General features: G+C 46.0%; 3 protein-coding genes across 5 annotated transcripts in view; 2 read left to right on the top strand and 1 right to left on the bottom strand.

Moving 5' to 3' along the window:
* The window catches only part of SPATA6L (spermatogenesis associated 6 like), a 63,631-nt gene extending 49,391 nt beyond the window's left edge, over positions 1-14,240 (bottom strand). Inside the window, exons 1-3 of one of the 3 annotated variants that reach the window (XM_049895283.1) lie at positions 14,066-14,240; positions 5,617-13,886; positions 5,391-5,435 (exon numbers count right to left, since the gene is read on the bottom strand). In XM_049895283.1, coding sequence (XP_049751240.1) covers positions 5,391-5,429 — 39 coding nt within the window. In that variant the 5' untranslated portion in view covers positions 5,430-5,435; positions 5,617-13,886; positions 14,066-14,240. The remainder of the gene's footprint in view (positions 1-5,390; positions 5,436-5,616; positions 13,887-14,065) is intronic. The other 2 variants (XM_049895284.1, XM_049895281.1) reach the window with 2 other exon arrangements.
* PLPP6 (phospholipid phosphatase 6) lies at positions 22-2,438 on the top strand. Its single transcript, XM_049895292.1, has one exon. The coding sequence runs from the start codon at positions 37-39 to the stop codon at positions 919-921; it is 885 nt and encodes a 294-aa protein (XP_049751249.1). The 5' UTR covers positions 22-36; the 3' UTR covers positions 922-2,438.
* Positions 14,241-14,350: 110 nt separating the features above from the next.
* Positions 14,351-21,172, top strand: part of CDC37L1 (cell division cycle 37 like 1, HSP90 cochaperone) — a 32,466-nt gene continuing 25,644 nt past the window's right edge. Inside the window, exons 1-2 of the mRNA XM_049895291.1 lie at positions 14,351-14,618; positions 18,743-19,024. Coding sequence (XP_049751248.1) covers positions 14,487-14,618; positions 18,743-19,024 — 414 coding nt within the window. The 5' untranslated portion in view covers positions 14,351-14,486. The remainder of the gene's footprint in view (positions 14,619-18,742; positions 19,025-21,172) is intronic.

Genomic DNA, 21,172 nt, shown 5'->3' with positions numbered 1-21,172 from the left:
GCTTCTTAGCCGGCGGTGCCGGGTCGGGCCGCCGCGATGACGAGCCCCCGGAGGGGCGCTGAGGGCCGCGCGCTGGGCGCCCCCGTCGCAAGCAGCAGCAGCGGCAGCCCGGGCAGCCCGGCGCACGGCGGCGGCGGCGGCAGGTTCGAGTTCCAGTCCCTGCTCAGCAGCCGCGCGCCCGGCGCCGACCCCACCTGCGCGCGGCTCCGCGCGTCCGACAGCCCGGTGCACCGCCGCGGCTCCTTCCCGCTGGCCGGGCCGGGCCCCGCGCCGGCGCCCCCGGGCCCGCTGCCCGAGGAGGCCCGCATGGACTTGAACCCGTCCTTCCTGGGCATCGCTCTGCGCTCCCTGCTGGCCATTGACCTGTGGCTGTCCAAGAAGCTGGGCGTATGCGCCAGGGAGCGCTCGGCCTGGGGCAGCGTGCGGCCCTTGATGAAGCTGCTGGAGATCTCGGGCCACGGAATTCCCTTCCTGCTGGGCACCCTCTACTGCCTGTCCCGGAGCGACAGCTGGGCCGGTCGCGAGGTGCTCATGAACCTGCTCTTCGCCCTGCTGCTGGACCTGCTGCTGGTGGCCCTCATCAAAGGGCTAGTCCGCAGGCGCCGGCCGGCTCACAACCAGATGGACATGTTTGTCACCCTCTCGGTGGACAAGTACTCCTTCCCCTCGGGCCACGCCACAAGGGCCGCCCTGGTGTCGCGCTTCATCCTGAACCACCTGGTGCTGGCCATTCCACTGAGGGTGCTGACGGTCCTGTGGGCCTTCCTCGTGGGCCTCTCCCGGGTGATGCTGGGGCGGCACAACGTCACTGACGTGGCTTTTGGCTTTCTCCTGGGCTACCTGCAGTACAGCATCGTGGACTATTGCTGGCTGTCGCCCCACAATGCTCCCCTGCTCTTTGTACTGTGGAGTCAACAATGACACCATCGCGTTGATTACAGCACCAGGGGAGATCAGGTTTCCAAATTCAGTGATGCCAACTAAGCCAGCTGCCATTCCGCTTTCCCCTCCTAGAATTTCAGGCTTACCTTGGGATTTGTAGGGGTCCCACTAGCTTGATGTGTGGCTAGGCTGGGGCACATGTGGCCATTGTTAAACACAGCCATATTAGAGAAAGCAACATTGTATTTATTCAACAACTGTGTATGTCTCCAGGAGGGCTGCAAAGAAACCAAGCTGGAGTGATTACAATGTTGCTGTTTTGGGTTTTTTTTTTAATGACTTTAGTAAAATGTGTGTTTTGTAGTGATCCCATAAGTCAACATCTCACTTGTAAATTGAACTTTGGAAAGGTAACATGCTCTTGTTCTGTAATACAGGCAGATGAGCTGTGTGCTAATCCTAGTCTTTTACAGACTTTAAACAGTATTTTACGGGTCTCAGACATAGGTTTTCCCACTTTATTCCTGAAGGTCTAGTTGCCACAGTTGGAGAGAGTTCGCCTTAATTTTCTCGGTAAGATTTTTTTTTACATTATTGTCTTCCATCTTTGCTCACTGGGTATTGAGAAGAGAGGCGTAGTACTTGTCTCTCTTTTCCCCCCAACCTCCCAAAAGATCTTTACGTAGGTGTTTGTTTCCCACTGCTTTCTCATACTGTCTTCAGCATTCAGAGGACAAGCCAAGAACTTAGTGAAGAAACACTTCAAATTGGACACACCTGAGGTGCCAGTAGAAGAAGGAGGGGGGCCCACATGCTTAGTTCTTTTGAGAAGAACAACTTGGTATGACAAAAGCTAGAGAAGCTGAATTGCTGGGCAAAGTCAGAGGAACTGAGAGATCGAGGAAAAGCTGACCCCGTATTTATGGTCAGTGGACCAGTATGGCAGGGATGGGGCCTTCTACTGAATAAAGAATAATGCTTCTCTATTGGTGTAATAGGAAGAGAAGCCTGGCAATCTGCTTCCAAAAATGTCAGCCATTGAAAACCCTATGGAGCAGAGTTCTACTCTGACACACGGGGTGCCATGAGCCAGGCCAACGCCATGGCAACTGGTGGCTTATTGGGGTGATGAAATGGGAAAATGATGGAGGAGTGTAAGCTTTCTTATACAAGGATGACCGCGTACACTCTAGTTTTTCATATGGAACTCTGTTTCTCTTAACGCAGCTCACTTTAGGTAACAGTATTAACTCGAAGCTGCTCAGGAGGAGCCATAACTCCTAAATTCCTGTTTACATTGACCAAAAACCAGAAAACCAAACCCATTACTGTCAAATCTTAATCCCAACTCACAGTGACCCTATAGGACAGAGCAGAACTGCCCCCTAGGGTTTCTAAGACTGTAATCTTTATGGAAGCCAACTGCCACATCTTTCTCCTGCACAGCAGCTGATGGGTTCAAACCACCAGCCTTCTGGTTAGCAGCCGAGTGCTTAACCACTGTGCCACCAGGGTTCCTCTTCCAGTGACCGCTTGGTTTCAAGTGGCTCACCTGTGGCGCCTCCCAGAATCACAAGGCCAAAGACCACCAAATGCAAGATGGACTCCGCTTGCTGCTCTCTGGCCAGGAAAGACAAAGGAGGTGGTGTGCTTTAAATGCTGCTCTACCTAAAAGGAGAAGCCTGGAATTACCTAGGCAACTGGTGTCGAGATTACTCATTTCTAAACAGGAAGGACTGTGGACTTAATCCTACAGAGATGCTGGTGCAGGTTCTGATGGGGTGGAAGAGTGAACTGCCGGGGCGGAAGGGCTCCCTGGAAGAGGGACGGTGACTCCTCAGAAAAAGAAGAAAACCACTCGCATCCCACCACACCCCGACCACCAGCTACCTCTTCACCTGTGAGTCAGCCAAACTAAAGCACCACGTGTTCGGGTTGTTGTTTAACCTTAAAGGAATCCTTTCTTTTCATTGCAGCAATTTTCCGGCCAGATATTTGGAAGCAATGGCATTTCCTCTGGTGGCGGTCACAAGTCTGAATATTGGGTTTTGGAAATAAGGCTTACAGTCTGGTTTGTGTTCTGGAATTCCCTGTCTGGCTGGGGCCTGAGTATGCTGCCTTTAAAGCACAGCTCAGCTCACCTGACGGTTTTTGGAATATCCCAAGTTGTACAGTACCATGATTGTACACTGAGGAATGTCTTTTAAAAATCAAAATAAAATTCGCTAATAATGTTGAATAAAACGAGATGAAAACTTGTTCACTTTTTGCTTTGGAGAGAACTTGTTAGGTGCCGTCCAGTCGGTTCCAACTCATAGCCACCCTGTTTACAACAGAACAGTACACTGCCTGGTCCTGTGCCATTCTCACATTCCGTGTTATGCTTGAGCCCATTGCTGCGGCCACGGTGTCAGTCAATCTCACTGAGGGTCTTCCACTTCTTGCTGACCTTCTACCAAACATGATGTCCTTCTCCAGGGACTGGTCTCTTCTATAGTGAGGAGGGAGACTGGTTTATCCTCAGCTTCTCAAGAATCCCTTCATCTCTGACACAATTTTGAGAGCTTGTAGTGAGTTAGTCTGGCCCTCTTTGCTGTCAGCAAACTGAGACAAAACCAGGAAATGCTGATCACCTTTGTTTCAGAGCCACGTGTGTGATGCTGTTTGCCACTTCTATGGAGGCTGGCACTGCTGTAGTTGTTAGGTGCCGTCGTCAGTTCTCACTCACAGTGACCCTGTGTACAACAGAATGAAACACTGTCCAGTCCTGTGCCATCCTCAAAGTCATTGCTATGTTTGAGCCCATTGCTGCTGCCACTGTGCCAATCCATCTTGCTGACCCTCTACCAAGCACAATGTCCTTCTCCAGGGACTGGTCCCTCCGGATTACATGTCCAAAGTAAGTGAGCAGTCTCACTGTCCTTGCTTCTAAGGAGCACTCTGGCTGTACTTCTTCCAAGATAGATTTGTTCGTTCTTCTGGTAGTCCACGGTATATTCAATGTTCTTCGCCGACACCATAATTTAAAGGCATCAATTCTTCAGTCTTCCTTATTCGCTGTCCAGCTTTCCCATTCATATGAGGTGATTGAAAATACCATGGCTTGGGTCAGGCACAACTTAGTCCTCATGGTGACATCTTTGCTTTTTAATGCTTTAAAGAGGTCTTTTGCAGCAGATTTGCCCAGTGCAATACATCATTTGATTTCTTGTGCTTCCACGGGCGTTGATTGTGGGTGCAAGTAAAATGAGATCCTTGACCACGTCAGTGTTTTCTCCGTTTATCATGATGGTGTTTATTCAGATACCAGGATTTTTGTATGGGGCAACTGTACTCTGTCCTTTAGGGTAGCTGTGAGTCGGAATTGACTCGGCAGCATGGGGTTTGTTTTTTTTTTTTTTTGGTTTTGTGTTGAGGTGTGATCCATACGGAAGGCTGTGGTCTATGATCTTCATCAGTAAGTGCTTCAAGGCCTCTTCAATTTCAGCAAGCAAGGTTGTGTCATCTGCGTATCTCAGGTTGTTAATGAGTCTTCCTCCAATCCTGATACTGCTTAGGCTGATCCTAGATGGTGCTAACTGAAAGGTTGGAGTTCCGAGTCTACCCAGAGACACCTCCAAGGAAAGGCCTGGTGATCTACTTCAAAAACCTCAGCCACTGAAACCTCTGTGGAGCACAGTTCTTCTCTGAGGCACGTGGGGTCACCACTGAGGCAGGATCAACCACAACTGTTTTTTTTTTAATGGAGGCTAACCAGACTTTCCATGGCAGCATCCTCTTGGCACCGTGCCTGCGATCATGACCAGTAGAGAAGCTCCCAGTAGCTTGGGATCAAACCTACATGATAGTCATGACTACAGAGGGAAGGATTGGAAAATATAAACTGAAATCGGGAATGACTGACCCCAAACAAGAACAACGGAGTAACTGCCACAGCATCACACTTAGGAATGGTTTGTTGGATAATCAGAAAACATTTTGATTGATCAGTTGATTTCCCTTTTGGAATTGGCAAGCCAGAGTCATCTCTAAGGGCAAAAGCATAGAAGACGACACGTGGTTCATAAAAAAAAAAAAAAAAAATAGGCGTGGCAAAATATCAGGAAGTGATGGGGCTTTTTTAAATGAAATTATTCCCTGGTTATTTTAAAGGTTAAAAAAAAAAATCCGTAACCCTTATTTATTCTGGGAAAGAAATCAATACTTGGACTGGATGCAGGGATATTTTTTAAAAAACATAAAAAAAAAATCAGGATAAAGCTAAGAAACAAACGTTGAAAGAGGCTGAGTTGAATTAAACGTTAGGAAGCCCTGGAAGACCTATGCAGATAACCTCAAGGACAGAGGGATTAGTTGTCCCAATGACAATGGTGTGTGTGTGTGTGCGTTAAGTGGAGAAGGGGTGAGGAAACGACCCAAGACCACTTAGGAAGCTTCATGGGACTGCAGAACCCCGGGGAAAGGGTCTGACTTGGGACAAGGAGGGGACGTTCGTCGATCTCTCTTACCGCCCGGATGTGCAACTCCACCACCACCTCCAGAGGCATCGTTCCCTGCGTGGGTGAAAGGACCGGAATGAAAGAGCCTTTTGTGCTGAGCCTTGTACCGATTTTTCTTAGTTTAGCTCAAGCCCTAGGGCGAATGTTCCCAGCAGCTTCCCCAGCTCCCCACCCCCTCTCATCGCCACCCGGCCCCCCCCCAACCCCGGGTCCCTCCCACCGGTACTGGTCTCACAGCTGGAGCGAGAGTCTCAGCTTCCAGAAGGCGGAAGCGTCGCGTTGCCGTGGAGACTCAAACGCGCAACCTTCCACCTGGAACGCGAACGTGGCCGGGCGCAGCGCGTGGTCCGAGTGTCCGCGTGCCTGGCACCGTACTGCTGGGGCGGCTGGATCCGGAGATCCCCCCAAAAAGAGCCCTATTTCCTTTGCACCAACCCCTTCCATTCTCTTTATGACCCCAATCACTATCTTAAAATGTTGACAGTTTCCGTTCTAAAAGTGGAATATGATCGCTGCCCCGTTGTAATTTAAGTACTGCCCCTTTTAGTATCCATAAGACCCCCAAGCCTTGGGATTTCCGTAACAGTTCTGATTTAATATGAGAGCCTGCCCCTGAAGGTACTCTTTTGTTTATTAAATCTGATGAACCTCGTATTTGCTTCGGAAAACATAGCCACCATCAGTAATCAAAAAATTGAACATGCTGCAAATTAGAAATGCATGGGTAACTCTTAGAGGTTTAAAACTTACCTATCCTGTGTTACCAACAATGGAAATATCTGCCAGTTTTCTCTTCATAGCATTGTTCAGCCTGTTCTGGGATTTAATTTGTCTAAAGCAAGCTTTGAATCACAGCGTCTCCTAATGAGTAGTCACTGTACTTGCCAAAGTCACGGTTACACTCTAAAAAGCGTCAGAGGTGGCCGGCAGAGCGAGAGTTCTTAACTGCCAGGGAAACTGTATTCTTTTTCCCTCTATTCACCGCATTTGATAGACAAAAAAAATGAAGGCAAGGAGAGAGTGGCTACGTCTAGCCAAGAAAAATCTGGACAGCCAATGCTGTTTCCGGAAAAGAAAAGAAAAATTGTGATGAGTCGTTTATCATTTTGCCTTGGAGGTTAACGCAGCTGAAAATATTGCAGAAAAAACTCCTGAGACACGAATTAGTTATGCATTTTGGAAATCAGAGTTCCTCTCTGTGGAAGTGACAAACTCAGCCTCATGAAGGTGGTACACTGTGTCCCCATCCAGTTCCTGGTGCTCTATCTGCACACCAAGAGGAAGGCACACAGATGGTGCCCTGTCCCTGTGTCTTCCAGAGCACTGATCTGGGGGCTTACCATGGCTTGCTGGCACCCAGACTACTGCCCTGATAGATGGGGACAGAACCTGTCTTGACCCTCCAGCCTCTTCACAGGTAAGTCATAAACACTGACGCTAAGACATCCAGGTGAATGGCAGCTAAAACGGATAAATAAATAAGTGACCAGTTGCTTAATGGAAGGAAGGAAACAATCTTTCCCAAAGGCCTGCAGAGCACTAGGCACATGGCATGTGCTAATTCATTTAGTCCCCACAGTAACTCTTTGAGGGAGATATCATTATCTCCATTTTGCAAATTCAGACTCTAGGGCCTGTTGCCCAAAGTCACACAGCTAAGAAGGGGGCCAGCCATGTGTGAATCCAGGTATGCCCTCCCCCACCACTGCCCCTGGAACACAGACATCTGCTATGGATGGAATTGTGTCCCCCCACAATCACCAAAAAAACCAAACCCGGTGCCATCAAGTCAATTCCGACTCAGAGTGACCCTATAGGACTGAGTAGAACTACCCGATAGTTTCCAAGAAGCTCCTGGTGGATTCGAGCTGCCGACCCTTTGGTTAGCAGCGGTAGCACTTAATAACTACACCACCAGGGTTTAAAATCCTAACCCCTGTAGTGGTCATAATCCCATTTCGGGGAATGGGTTTCCTTTGTTACGTTAGTGAGGCAGTATTAGTGTAGAGTGTGTCTTAAGTCAATCTTTTTTGAGATATAAAAGAGATTAAACAAGCAAGCAAAAGGGTACAGTTGTGGGGAAAATAGATGCCGTATCACATGGAGGTCACCAAGGAGACAAAGACCTTCCTCCGGAGCCAACAGAGAAAGCCTTCCCCTAGAGGCGGCACCCTGAATTCGGACTTCTAGCCTCCTGTGAGAAAGTAAATTTGTTTGTTAAAGCCACCCACTGGTGGTATTTCTGTTACAGCAGCTCTAGGGAACTGAGACAGCATCCTAGTGAGCCCTATATACGCGATGTCCCAACCTGTGCTCTTCCCTTCTTAACTCAACGTAAGCGGAGTCTCCTGGCTCGGTTTCTAGGGCAAGGCCCTCTTCTGGTCTCTCTCCAACTCTCTGGCCATCTTTTTTCTCTGTCCATTTTTAGGTCTATCCTCTTCCACCTGTTTCTAGGTCCTTTCCTTGCTCACTCTGTATCTTTACCAAGGGGGTCATCCAATGTAGGTAATGGATTAACACACTCAGATTTACCTGTCTCAGGCCTCTCCTGCTCTCCTGACAAGGTCAAGTCTACTACAGACATATGTATCCCCCTTTTTAACATCTGCTCCAATAGTAGTCTTATCTGTCTTCCTGTGCCTGTTGATGACTGTTTGTCTCCCTAAACTGTAAGCTCTGCACGGCTATGTGTTTGTATCTAAATGCCGGGCATACTTTACCCATTGCCATCGAGTAGATTCTGACTCATAATGACCCTACAGGACAGAACAGGGCTTCTACCAGATTGGGTTTCTGAGGCTGTAATCTTTACGAAAGCAGACTGCCCCATATTTCTCCCACAGAGGGGCTGGTGGGTTTGAACTGCTGCCCTTTTGGGTAGCGCTAAGCGCTTAACCGCTGTACCACCAGAGCCCCTTAAATACCTAGCATAGCAGATGCTCAGTAAATATCTTTGAGGAGATGCTAAATGCAGAGATCCAGCCAGTCTGTAGGAGCTAACTGGTAAGGGGAGGGCCCACCATCTCAGGGCAAAGCTAAATTTGCAGAATGGAAACGAGCTGGGGACAGCTACTTCTGCTAGTCTGCCACGGGGACATTAAATACGCTGATGGTGAATATTTGCACTCTGTTCATTTCCCCCACCACGGCCACCTGGGGTTCCTGGCTGCCATGGAGATATGGAAGTTGCTACCTACGTAATGCTGCTGGTCCATATTGCAAAGTAGTGAGACCCTGAGGGTACCACCTTCATGGGAGGCCAAGTCAAGTCAGTCAAGGATAGAACTGTTGCAACTTCAAGAGGTTGACTTTATCACCTACACAGGTCCCTCTTGGTGGCAGTAAACAGATCCCAAGGAACAGCTTCTACCCGCAGAGTGTTTCTGCAGTGCAGCTAGGCCAGCAGTGATATCAGTGTTGCAGAAATGGCCCATCAGCACATCCTGCCCACATCCAGCCCTGGCCAAGAAAATGGCACAGAGGCCAAATGGGAATTTTCCGAAGACTGAGTTAGCAAAGCATAAACGTAAGGCAACCAGAAAATTATGGCTAGGATTTTCATTTTAGCTAAAAAAATAAAAAATAAAAAAATAATTACAGGACACTAACTTATAAACTTAACCACTCTGCTTATAAACATTTCTTTTTAAATAATGCAAGAAGGAGTATTTATGTAAAGGAGGAAATAGAATCCAGAAGGCACTAGTGGCAGCTGGGCAGGGAAAAGGCATTCAGGTTGGTGCAAGTGTAAAGCTATGTATTAGTTTTCTACGGCTGTTGTAACAAGTTACTGCAGGCATTTGAATTACTCAGTAAAGAGGAAAACAAATTAAAACAAGTAGAAAATCTAAAACATAAGGATAAATCCGGGAAGACAAGAAGGACAAGGAACTGGCTTCTTCAGCCTTTCGGTCTGCATCTTATACTGAGTGCCAGTGTCTCTGCAAGCAGGCCTGCCCCTTCTGCTTCCACTGAGAGCTTCTTAACCTGTGATCCCTGGCTGTCTCAGCGGTCCTAAAAAACCCATTGTTGTCGAGATGATTCTGACTCATAGCGACCCTACAGGACAGAGTAGAGCTGCCCAAGGAGCAGCTGGTGGATTTGAACTGCTGACCTTTTGGTTAGCAGCTGTAGCTCTTAACCACTTCACCACCAGGGTTCCTGGCTACCCTGAAATGATAGCAATCTTTCCTGCATGTGCATATATGCATTTTTGGGGGGGGAGAAGAGCCTGTAGTTTTCTTCAGAGTCTAAAAGGGATAGGCTTGGTCAGATCAGGTTTTAGAACCACTGTTCAGTGCATGGAGCCCTGGTGGCACAGTGGTTAGGAGCTACAGTGAGCTATGGCTGTTACCCAAAAGGTTGGCAGTTCCAATCCACCAGCTACAACTTTGGCAGTTCCACTCTGTCTTACAAGGTCACTATGAATCAGATTCGACTTGGTGGAAATGGATCTGGTTTTTGGTTTGGTTCAGTGCATGCTGAGGCTGTATTCTGCCACCAGTTCCCCTCTTACAGCAAAAAGATGGGTCATCTAGGTTACCTGGCAAGGAGACATATTAGGAGAGAGGGCCTCTTCTCTCCTTCACCTTCATAGACAAAGAAACAAACAAAAAAAAAAAAAACAGTAATTGTTGAATTGATTCCAACTCACGGCAATCCCATGTGTTTCAGAGTAAAATTGCACTCCATAGGGTTTTCGAGGCTATGATCTTTCTGAGGTAGACTGCCAGGCCTTTCTTCCGAGGCACCTACAGGTGGGAAGGTACCTCTGGGTGGATTCAAACCACCAAACCACTCAGTTAGTAGCTGAGCACTTAATCTTTTGTACCACCCAGGAACTTCATACCTACCCCCTTACAAGAGGCATTTGTCGCTCTAAAGGCAGCTGTATTTAATGAGTGAATAAAAAAAAAAAAAAGACCCACAAAGCCCATTTCTAAGCCGTTAATTTATGTCTGGACTTAGTAGGCTCCTTTGTGAGGCCCTACAATCTTTTGAACCAGTGAATTATTAATTTGCAAGTGCGACATCAGCAGGTCGAGCTTCCAGAGTGAGTTGTTCACTAGCAGATGTGAGAAATACCAGCAAACAGTCCCCAGGCACATGAAACAACTTGGATTATTTCAGCATTAACGCATTTCCAGATCAGAACGATCCCCAAGACCCAAGAAATCACTGTCTTTTACAGTCAGCCTTCTCAAAGTCCCTCTCTGAAATCTTCTTTAATACTTCAGTTTTTTCACAATCTGACATACAGAGAACAAAAGTTTACCTTTCTGACTTTTGCTATGAATGTATAAAAGAGCTCAATGCACTCACCACACTGGACTCTTTCTCTGGTTCTAAAAAAACTCCAAAAAGATAATGTCTGGTGAGGATGATATATGAAAAACAAACAAACGAACAAGAAACCACCTTAATACAAAAATCCTAACTGTCATGGATTGAATTATGTTCCCCCCAAAAATGTATCAACTTGGTTAGGCCATGATTCCCAGTATTGTGTGGTTGTCCTCTATTTTGTGATTGTAATTTTATGTTGAGAGGATTAGGGTGGGATTGTAACAGCACCCTTACTCAGGTCACCTCCCTCATCCAAGGTAAAGGGAGTTTCCCTTGGGTGTGGCCTGCACCACCTTTTCTCTCTCAGGAGATAAAAGGAAAGAGAAGCAAGCAGAGAGTGGGGGACCTCATACCACCAAGAAAGCAGCACCAGGAGCACAGCATATCCTTTGGACATGGGGTCCCTGTGCCAGAGAAGATCCTCGACCAGGGGAAGATTGAGGACAAGGACCTTCTTCCAGAGCCAACAGAGAGAGAAAGCCTTCCCCTGCAGCTGATGCCCTGAATTTGGACTTGTAACCTACTAGGCTGTAAGAAAATTAATTTCGCTGTGTTAAAGCCATCCACTTTGGTATTTCTGTTACAGCAGCACTAGACGACTAATATCCTTTGGAGGAATTTTAGAGGATCAGGTCATCACCATATGAACCTACCAAGCAATCCTGGCATCATTATAGATGACATCACACGTATGATGCATAGGAAGCACCTATGAAGTACTTTGGGAGCCCTGGTGGCACAGTGGGTAAGCGCTCAGCTACTAACCTAAAGGTCGGTGCTTTGGACCCACCAGTGGCTCTTAGGGAGAAAATGTGGCAGTCTGCTTCAGTAATGATTACAGCCTTGGAAACCCCATGGGGCCAATTCTACTCTGCCCCGTAGGGTTGCTATGAATTGGAATCTACTCAGTGGCAATGGGTTTGGTTTCTGAAGTACTTTAGCTGAAAAAGTTGAAACTGAATCTAGTCAAGTCACTGGAGTTGTGCTGTCCAATATGGTAGCCACATGTGGCTATTTAAGTTAGATAAAATTAAAAATTCAGTTCCTCACTCAGACTAATCACATTTAAAGTATTAAGGAGCCACACGTGGCTAGTGCCTATGGCATTGGGTAGTGCGGGTAGGTATTTCCATCACAAAGAAAGTTCTACTGGACAGTATCGCTCTATTACCTAGCTTCACTTAGTGGAAATACAGTGGGATAGAGGCATATGCTAATGATGCCACAAGGAAGCAAACAGACATATCTAGAATGTAGAAGTAAGTGCTGTAGATTAAAAGATCCAACAGTCAAATGGAAAATCTGGACTTTGTCCGGAATGCTGATTCGAACAAACCAACTTAAACATTTGAGGCTATTGGAGAAATCTGATTATCATTTGGGCATTGTATAATACCATGTGATTGATTTTTGACAGTAATGCCCTGTGATAATACAAAGCAAATATTGACATTGCTTAGAGTTTCATATTAAGGTATGTAGTGGTAAATGATATGAAGTCTGAGATTTTGCCTTCAAATACTCCAGCAAATCAGTAAAAGGGATAAAGCAAATACAGAAAAATCTTGATAACTGTTGAATCTGGGTGGTGGACATATGGGGGTCATTGCAATATTCTATACTTTTGTGTGTTTAAGAATATTCACAATAAACACATTTAAATTTTTAACATGTGAGAGCCAGAACTTGACAGGACTGCCTTGTTTTTCCAGGTCTTGAAAGTTTTCTGTCTTTGATAGCGTACAGTCTTACCACTTTACTATCACTTGTTTTAGTAGAAAATATTTGAGTTTTCCTTCTCTGACTGGAAACCAAAGTGGTGTAGTGGTTAAGAGCTACAGCTGCTAACAAAAAGGTCTGCAGTTCAAATCCACCAGGCGCTCCTTGGAAACTCTATGGGGCAGTTCTACTCCGTCCTATAGGGTCACTATGAGTTGGAAGCAACTTGATGGCAATGAGTTTGGTCTCTTGGTTTTTAATCTTTTTAAAGACTGACAATATCCTATTCTAATACAGTGAAAACTTGTGAGAGCCAGAACTCAACAGGATTACATTTGTTTTTCCGGGTCCCACAAGTTTTTCACCTTTGACAGAGTGCGGTCTTAACCACTTTTCTATTGCTTGTTATCACCAGAAATATTTGAGTTTTCCTTCTCAGACAGGTTTTCGCCTACACAGGCTCTGGCTTTTGCAGGTTTTACTGTAATATACCATAATTTAAATTTCTATATTGATGGGTAGGGTCCCTGGATGGTGAGAGAGGTTTGCGCTCCGCTACTAAACAAAAGGTTGATGGTTGGAATCGATCCGGCAGTGCCGCAGAAGACCTAGTGACCTACTTCCATGATGTTACCTACAGCCTTTAAAAACCCTATGGAGCGCATTGCCACTGGAGGACAATGGACTACACTGCCCACTGTCGTGGAACATGCTGGTGATCCGAGGATGATACTGGGCAACATTTTGTTCCGTTGTACACAAGGTCGCCGTGAGTTGGAGTATACTGGAAGGAAGCAGCTATCTATTACTGGGTAACCGGATTGTTACCGGTTTTTTTTCTTTTAATCACAAAAAGTGATTAAAAGTGCTGCAATAAACATCTTTGTAGATAAATCTTTGGCTATTGGTACAAAGAAAAAAAACCTATTGGATAGTTTCCTGGTAGTAAAGTTGCTGAATTAAAGGGTATAAGCATTTAAGCTTTTTATATAGTCAAATTACCCTTCCCGAAAGATGACGCAACTGACATGCTTGCTAACAGCATTTCCTCACACCTTGTCAGTGTTTGTTATTAACAAACCTAAAAAGTTTTGCAATCTGGTAGATGAAAAAATTGTGTCGCTCTGATTTGGGTCTCTTTAATTATGATTAGATCCCCAAGACCTGACTGTTAAACATGCACGTTTTGAAATCAGATACCCCGAGCTAGATCCTAGCTCTTCTTAAACGTGAGGCGTCGGACAAGTTGGGTCTATTTCCCCCTTCTCAAAAAGGGGATAATCAGGGCACAAATCTTTAAGGTTAAGCAAGGTAAGGAGAAACACAGGAGCCCCTCTCTAAGCGTTCGCTTTCAGCTGTACTCATCTTGACTTTTTCTACCCGTGCGCCCTCCAGGCCGTCCCTGGCGAACTGCTCCTCCCAGCCAAGTGTCGCAGAACTCTGTTTGTAAATAAGACAAGAGAAGAAAGTTGGCTCTGCCTTTCCAAATTTTCTCAACTCCCCGCTCCCGGCTCAGAACTACTGATTTATAATTCAATGTACAGGAACGAGCTGCAGTTTCTAAACAACATGCAAAGTGGACACTGGATCCCGCCCCGGCCTCCAGGACCCCCGCTTACAACGCAGAAACGCTATGTGACACTTTACTTCCCAAACGTTTCGCCCCCTCCGCACCAATGCGGGCAAGTGGGCAGCGCTAAAATGCCTCAGAGAACTAAGTTTTAAACAGGAGTTCCCGGCCACGCCCCGAGAGAAACTAATAATAACGATCAAGAAAATATAATTTTTTCAGAGCTCTGGACCCAGCACCCCCACGGCCCCGCCCACCCCCGGAAGTGACGTACCAGGTGCGTCCGTCTCCTTCCGCCGTCCGCCGGTGGCGCGGGGGAGTTCGGCGCGGGGCGTGCGTCGGCGTCCGCGACCAGCGGAGGGATTGTGGGTAACGGCCTCTGGCTGCTGGGGCGGCGGGATCCGCTCGGCAGCTTCCACTCCCGCCGAGGCCGTTGGCAGTGGCGGTTGTGGGGCTGGAAGCGGCGGGACATGGAGCAGCCGTGGCCGCCGCCGGGGCTCTGGAGCCTCCCCCGCGCCCAGGGTGAGGCTGAGGAGGAGAGTGACTTGGACGTGTCCCCCGGGTCCCCCCGCTGCACTCAGGTGCCGGGCGGCGGCGCCCAGGTGAGGGGGGCCGTGTTCTGTGGCGGGTGGGGTGGCATCGCCAGGTCCCCAGAACTCCCGTCTCCCCGGCCTTCTGCGTGCCCGCTCTGCGCCCCTACCTCACCCCCGGGCCAGGGTGCCTGATGCCGACCCCGCTCTAAAGAGTAGTGTCTTCTGCGGGGGAAGGGGGCGGCCCTGTCTCCCATCCTCCACGCCCACCTTTTCTTTCCCCTTGGCCGATTCCCCCCCTAGGAAGACGCTCCTCCTCCCCCCCTCCGACAGCACCCAGATTTGGGGCGGCTAACGCTGTATCCTTGACCCTTTGTCCTCTTGCGTTTGCCTTTACCCGAGCCCCTTATTCCGTTAAAGGCTCTGCTCGTGCCTAGTTGATAGTTCGGGACAAGGGATGATTGCAGTTGGAGGATGCACTGATCCTACTTCTCCGACTTGGACATCTGAGCAAATTCCGTAAGCCCGGCTTTAGATGCTGGCGTGCCTCTCTCCCAGTCGCGTGACCATTTCCCCCTAACGGTAATTGTTTTTAGTTATGTGTCGGGTCATTCCTGTCCAGTAAAAACACAGTCGCAAGCTTACCTTTTCAACAGACTGCCTCTCAGGTTCTTGATGCCGCTCGAGGCTTCCAGCCCAGGCCTCCCTCCTCTGAAATCTATCCAGACCTGATATATCTTTCAGGATTTTTCTGGGTTCTGTGTTAGAGAGTGTGTATTTGTTTACATTGGCTTGCCCTGGTTTGTCTCCTAACCTAAGTGTGTTTTGAAAGTGTTTCCTGGGATTATAGACTAAACCCTGATAATGTTCAGTGAAACAAGTTCTAGGTGTTCTCCTTTTTCCAGGCTTCTTGCAAAATGGAATCCCCAAGAGTTTAACTGAATTAGTGAGCAGTTTTTCTCTAGACTCGTTTTGCTAGATGTTGATGAATATGAGTGATTTAAATCGTTTGCCAGTAAGCGTAGGGTCATCCATTCAGTGCCCGGCTAACGGGTTAGTTGGCTTCACACAGAGAAAATGCTGCTTCATAATCACAGGCTGTCCAGCCAGCCGCTGGGCAAGCGCAGGACACTTTTCAGGAGGACAGAATGAGAGTTGATGGGTCAGTAGTCACTCCCTAATTATGGGTCGGGGTGTCATCTTCATACACAGACGGACAGCACAGAACGTGGTGCAGAGAGTGAGGAAGGAATGCCCCACAGCTGCTCGCCTCAATGTTGAAGGCAAAAAAAAAAAAAAAATTTTTTTTTTTTTTTTTATGGAGAGGGGTGAAAAGGTCTGAAGAATTTCAGGGCATTGGGGATGAATCACAAAAGCACAAAAAGAAACCCTGATTTTACAAATACATGCATATTCTCTTTACTGGAGCACTTGGAATCATCGCATGTGTAGATGTGCATAGTAGACAGAGGAAAGGAGTTTTTGAAGTGTGTAGGCTTACCCCTTCATTAACACTGATCTCCGAGCTCAGACTAGAAGCTACTGCGGACGCCTAGTCCGGTGTTTCTTCCCACCTACCGCGCTGCCTGTGAAGGGCTCTAAAACTTTCTTTGGCCACAACTGAATAGTAAGATTTGCAAAGTGATTACTAATTCTAAATTGGTTCGTGAATTTATAACAAACCTAATAAAAGGGCTTATTTTTCTCCCTAACTTTTTAGGCCTTAAGTTTTTGGGTTGAAATGTTTGGAAAAAATAAAATGTTTAATTCAGACTATATCAAAAAAAAACCAAACCCAGTGCCGTCGAGGTGATTCCGACTCACAGTGACCCTGTAGGGTGGCTATGAGTCGGAATCAACTTGACGGCACTGGGGTAATTCAAACTATAAACATTGTATAATTTTTTTTAAAAACGTCTTTTGTTAATGTAAAGGCAGGTTGGAATTCAGAGATCCTGTTTGAGGGTTTTTGATGTAAAGGTACGTTAATAGACCTTAATAATGGTAACAGTCCATTAAAATATAATTTTGTCTAATGTACCTCTAAAACCTTAGTACGTTCGTGGATTAAAATAGGACCTGATGTTTTATTTACTCATCTAAATACATGTTGGATAGTTTGCCCAAATGCCTAAGCATTGTCTGGGCAACCTGCGGAGAAGAATTTTTAAACATGAATCGTTTTTAAAATTCGGAAATAAGGTTTCTGTGTTGATTTGCTAAATTAATATTTGCTCTGACATAATCTCAAAATGCAGGATAATTTCATTTATTTATGTTACTTTTCAGTATATCTTTGTCTCTGCTTACAAAATAAATTTTATAGCTTCATTTTTTCCATTTTTTGGTTTCTTCTGAAGCATAGTTAGTATACGGTTATTTTTGATCCTATTTTTAAGATAGCAAAAAATGAAAGTATTTTACTTGGTTAGTCAGGGGCATGGCAGTGTGGCACCCAGGCCCCAGACCTGTTGTCATCAGGTGCCATCAGGTCGGTTCTGACTCATGGCGACCCTGTGTAACAGGATGAAACACTGCCTGGTCCTGCGCCATCTGCACAGTCATTGCTACGTTTGAGCCCATTGTTGCAACCACTGTGACAATCCATTTCCTTGAGGGTCTTCCTCTTTTTAGCTGACCCTGAACTTTACCAAGCGTGATGTTCTTCTCCAGGGACTGGTCCAGACCTGCTGAGGGGGTAAGTGAAGCATACGAATAGCAGCAATGCCCGCCTTTGCCCCAGCAGGAATCTCCCTTTGCCTGGAGACTCGGCCGGAAGGAAGGGCTCTGCACCGCCCGCGCCTCCACATCCTGTATCACCACTGAGTCTGCGCCAAGAAGCGGAGATGCATTTATTCATCTAATGTTTATTGAGTTCCCGTCCTTCAAGAAGCTAATAGTTTAGTAAATACATACGTACAATAGTACGTGAAAAACAGCATGTTAGAAGCACGCATAATCTGGATGAGGAGAGAAGGGATAAGAGAGTATTTAGGGGAGTAAAGCCAGAGTCAGGAAAGATGACCACGTTGGGAGTTATCCAGGAGACCGGGGCTGGGGTGGATTGTGAAGCTAAGGGAGGGCGAGGAGGAAAGAGTAAGCAGAATTAGAAGAGTAAATGAAATTGAGTCTGAGAGGTAACAGAAGTGAGATCTCGAAGGACCATGCCATGCCACAGAGTTTGGACTTTATCCAAGACTCCAAGAATGAGTAGAATGGTCAGATTTGTGTTTAGGGAAAGCTCACCCCAGTCCAGCGGAGTGGAGAATGAATGGCTTGGGAGGGCTGAAGGCAGGCAAGCCTTATTATAACTCACATGTGAAGTTGTAAGGGCTTGAACTAAGGCAATGGCCATAGTGAAGCAAGTAAGTGAACAGATCAGAGGGAAATTATGCTGAATAGGTAGTTTGAAATTGATCTGCATTTGGCTAAGAAATCGGAAAGAATGTGGCTTCAGTGTTTGTTTTATAGAGTTAGGAATGTAAGGAATTAAGCACCTAACAGAGTCCCTTACGACGTGTAGGTCAGTAAGAATTAAACTGAATAACTATGGCTTTCCAGTGGAGCAGAATCACCAGGGTGGGCCAGTTGGCATCTTTTTTGTTTGTTTTTAAATAACTTTGCCCATGTTTATTAGGATTAAGTTAAAGGATCTGTGTCTGATAGTTACGAATAGAAATTTTCAACAAAAACTTCTTAAATCGTTGAGGACTGGGATAATACAGAAAGAAAATAGAGACCAAGAAATTATTCTAAATAAAAGGTTGTTTGCAGCGAAGACCTTGTAGAACAGAACTTTAAAGGTCCGCTTTTCATCATGTTGAGTGGTGAGCTGTTGAACTAGATACAAGCTTTTACTTCTGTTATCCTGCTCTTCGAGGAGGATTATGAAGACATTAAATCAGATGTTTGCTGATCACCAACTACATGCAAGACATTGTGCTAGTTGCCAGGCTTTTTGTTGTTGTTGTTAGCTGTAGGGGGAGGGATACAGATGAACAAAGAAGCTTAGAGTCTAGTTGATGAAACAAAACCTATAGTGTAAAAGTATGACTGCATACGCAGAAGGCAGGGTACACTTTGTTCCAAAAACATTGTACAGAAATCCTTTGAATAAGAGAAAATTGAGGCCTGCTGCACAAACATACCCTTTGCCTCCTTCCTGTCTTACAAGGAGAGTTTTGTTTTTTATCCAGATATATAGCCATGGCATTGAACTGGCTTGCCAAAAGCAGAAGGAGTTTGTGAAGAATACTCTGGCGTGCAAATGGAATCTCGCTGAAGCGCAGCAGAAGCTCGGTAGCCTGGCGCTGCATAACTCTGAGTCCTTGGATCAGGAGCACGCCAAAGCACAGACAGCAGCGTCAGAGCTGAGGCAGCGGGAAGAAGAGTGGCGACAGAAGGAAGAGGCTCTCGTGCAAAGAGAGGGACTGTGCCTGTGGAACATGGATGCCGTTAGCAGGGATGTTTTTAATAAGGTACGACCTTTCATCGGACCAAAATGAAGGGAGAAAAAACGTTGGAACTGTTTGTACAAATGAGTTGTGCGTATTTAGCAGAGTCACAGAATTCTGTAGACAGTATTTGCTTTCGATAGAGGTTTATGAGAAGTGCTTGTTTTACTGAAACCAGTCTCTCTAATAGTGTCTAATGTGCCTAGTATTTAATCCGATACGTGACTACAGCATAACACGCTGGAATCAGATTGCCTCAAGTCTCAGCTTTGTCACACACTGACTTTGTGACCTTGGGCAAGTCACTTAACATCTCTAAGCCTCAGTTTCCTCAACTGTATGTATAAGGTACCTGATATCAGAAGTAATTCTAGATACCCGATGTCAGAGGGTGGGCGTGAAGATGAAATGGGCTCATATTTAAAAGCGCAGAGTGCCGGGCCCCGTGGTAAGGCTTTGGTGTTAGGAGCACTTTCTGATGTTGCCGTGCTATCAGCTTATTATCAGTCTCCTAACACTGATGGATAGCTTTCTGGATTTAATTATTAAATAAAGTCTTTTAACAGAATATATTCAGTAAACCTTAGGTAGTAATCTGGGTTTACTGGTAAAAGCATTATAACCGAAAGGACTTAGAAATAATTTAGTCCCTTTTGTCTTTTAGTAAAATGAAATAGTACAGTACTTGTGCCTGGGACTTGGTAGCTTATTAAGAGTGGTGTTGTGTTCCTCACTGAAGTCTGAAGAAGAAATGGGTTTAAATTGCTGGAAGAGTTCCGAATAGCAGTGTCCTTCAGACTACAAGGCCTCGACCCCACGTGGGTGTGAAACAGCTCAGTGCATTCCAAGTGGCTTTTTAAAAAGAGTAGAGTAGAAGAGAGCGGAGTGCGTTCCATTTACCAAAGGTCACTACGATGTTGTGGAACGTGTACTTGAGGGAAGTGTGTACGTGTTAGGACCCAATGTGAAATCTCTCTTAACCTAAAACGTAGTCGGAAGTTTGGAAACTCCTCTCCCCGAGCTGCAGACTCTGGGTGCTTTTACTGGGCCTGTCCCCAGTATTTGTCGGTGCACGTGTACTGCCGAACAAATGTGCACGTTATAAACAGTCGCACCAGGTCGGTGTTCACGAGGGAGAGGTGAAAGTCTAAACGGGAGTTACGTTTTCCCTCGTACCTTGTGGGGTCACTTTGTGTGCCCTTTACTTTACTGACTGCTGCTTTAGGGTTTCTTTTGTTCCGTCACCTTATTTTATAAATGAAGAACCTGAAAAGGAAGTAAAATGACTTGATACGGTAGGGGCGGATTAAACATGAGGAAGGAATTCCTGGCTGTGGGGTTGAGAGACTAAGATAAGGTGAAGAGACATTACATCTCCTCCTAGTGCTGCCTTTAAGAATGAGCATGACGTCCATTGTTCTAGAGATAGTAGAGGAAAAGCGGCCTGGTTGGACCTGTAAAACCCCCTGCTGCTCAGAGTACTCAGGGCTTTATACCTGTCTTTTCCATGGAAAAACTAGGGTTTCTGGAGATTAATTTAAAAATGCATGAAAAGGAGGAAAAACAGCAAAGCCTGATTATTTCGTGAACTAGTGCTTTAATATGGAACAAAATGATATAATTGTATATTGAGCAATACAATAACCTGTATTTGTCCTTGTTTTGGAAAAACATGTATAATTAAGTCTAAGAACATGCTGATGGGCACAGTTATTTTAGGGTTCAGTTTTCTTCCACTGTGTCAATGTGGCCGAAGGAAATAATTCACAGAAGCTAAAAGCTTTTAGCTTCGCAGCAGAAGTGGATTTCATGTACTGCCCATTATTACTGCTCTCTGAGCCAGAAACAGGAATGACATTAACACATCTACGCAGAGAATAGGGGTAGGCTTTCAAACGTCATGACGCATTGCGAGCCTGTCATATGGTAGGAAATTTGGATCTTTTTTTTTTTTTTTAGAAAACTTACAACATGCACAAAGTAAACAGAAGAGCCTAATGAATCCCATGTTCTACATCAACGTCTGTCACCCTTGTGCCATTTTTGTCTCAGCTGTACCTTCCCCTGCTCCCCACTCCTGCTTGCTTGTTAGTTGTTGTTTTAGTTTTTAGGTAAGATTTTCATGCTTTGATATGCACAAATCGTAGGTGTATAATTTTGGCAAACAGATAA

Source organism: Elephas maximus, chromosome 9 (assembly GCF_024166365.1).
Source record: "Elephas maximus indicus isolate mEleMax1 chromosome 9, mEleMax1 primary haplotype, whole genome shotgun sequence".
NCBI lineage: Eukaryota > Metazoa > Chordata > Mammalia > Proboscidea > Elephantidae > Elephas > Elephas maximus.
This window is presented reverse-complemented; position numbering and strand designations above follow the sequence as displayed.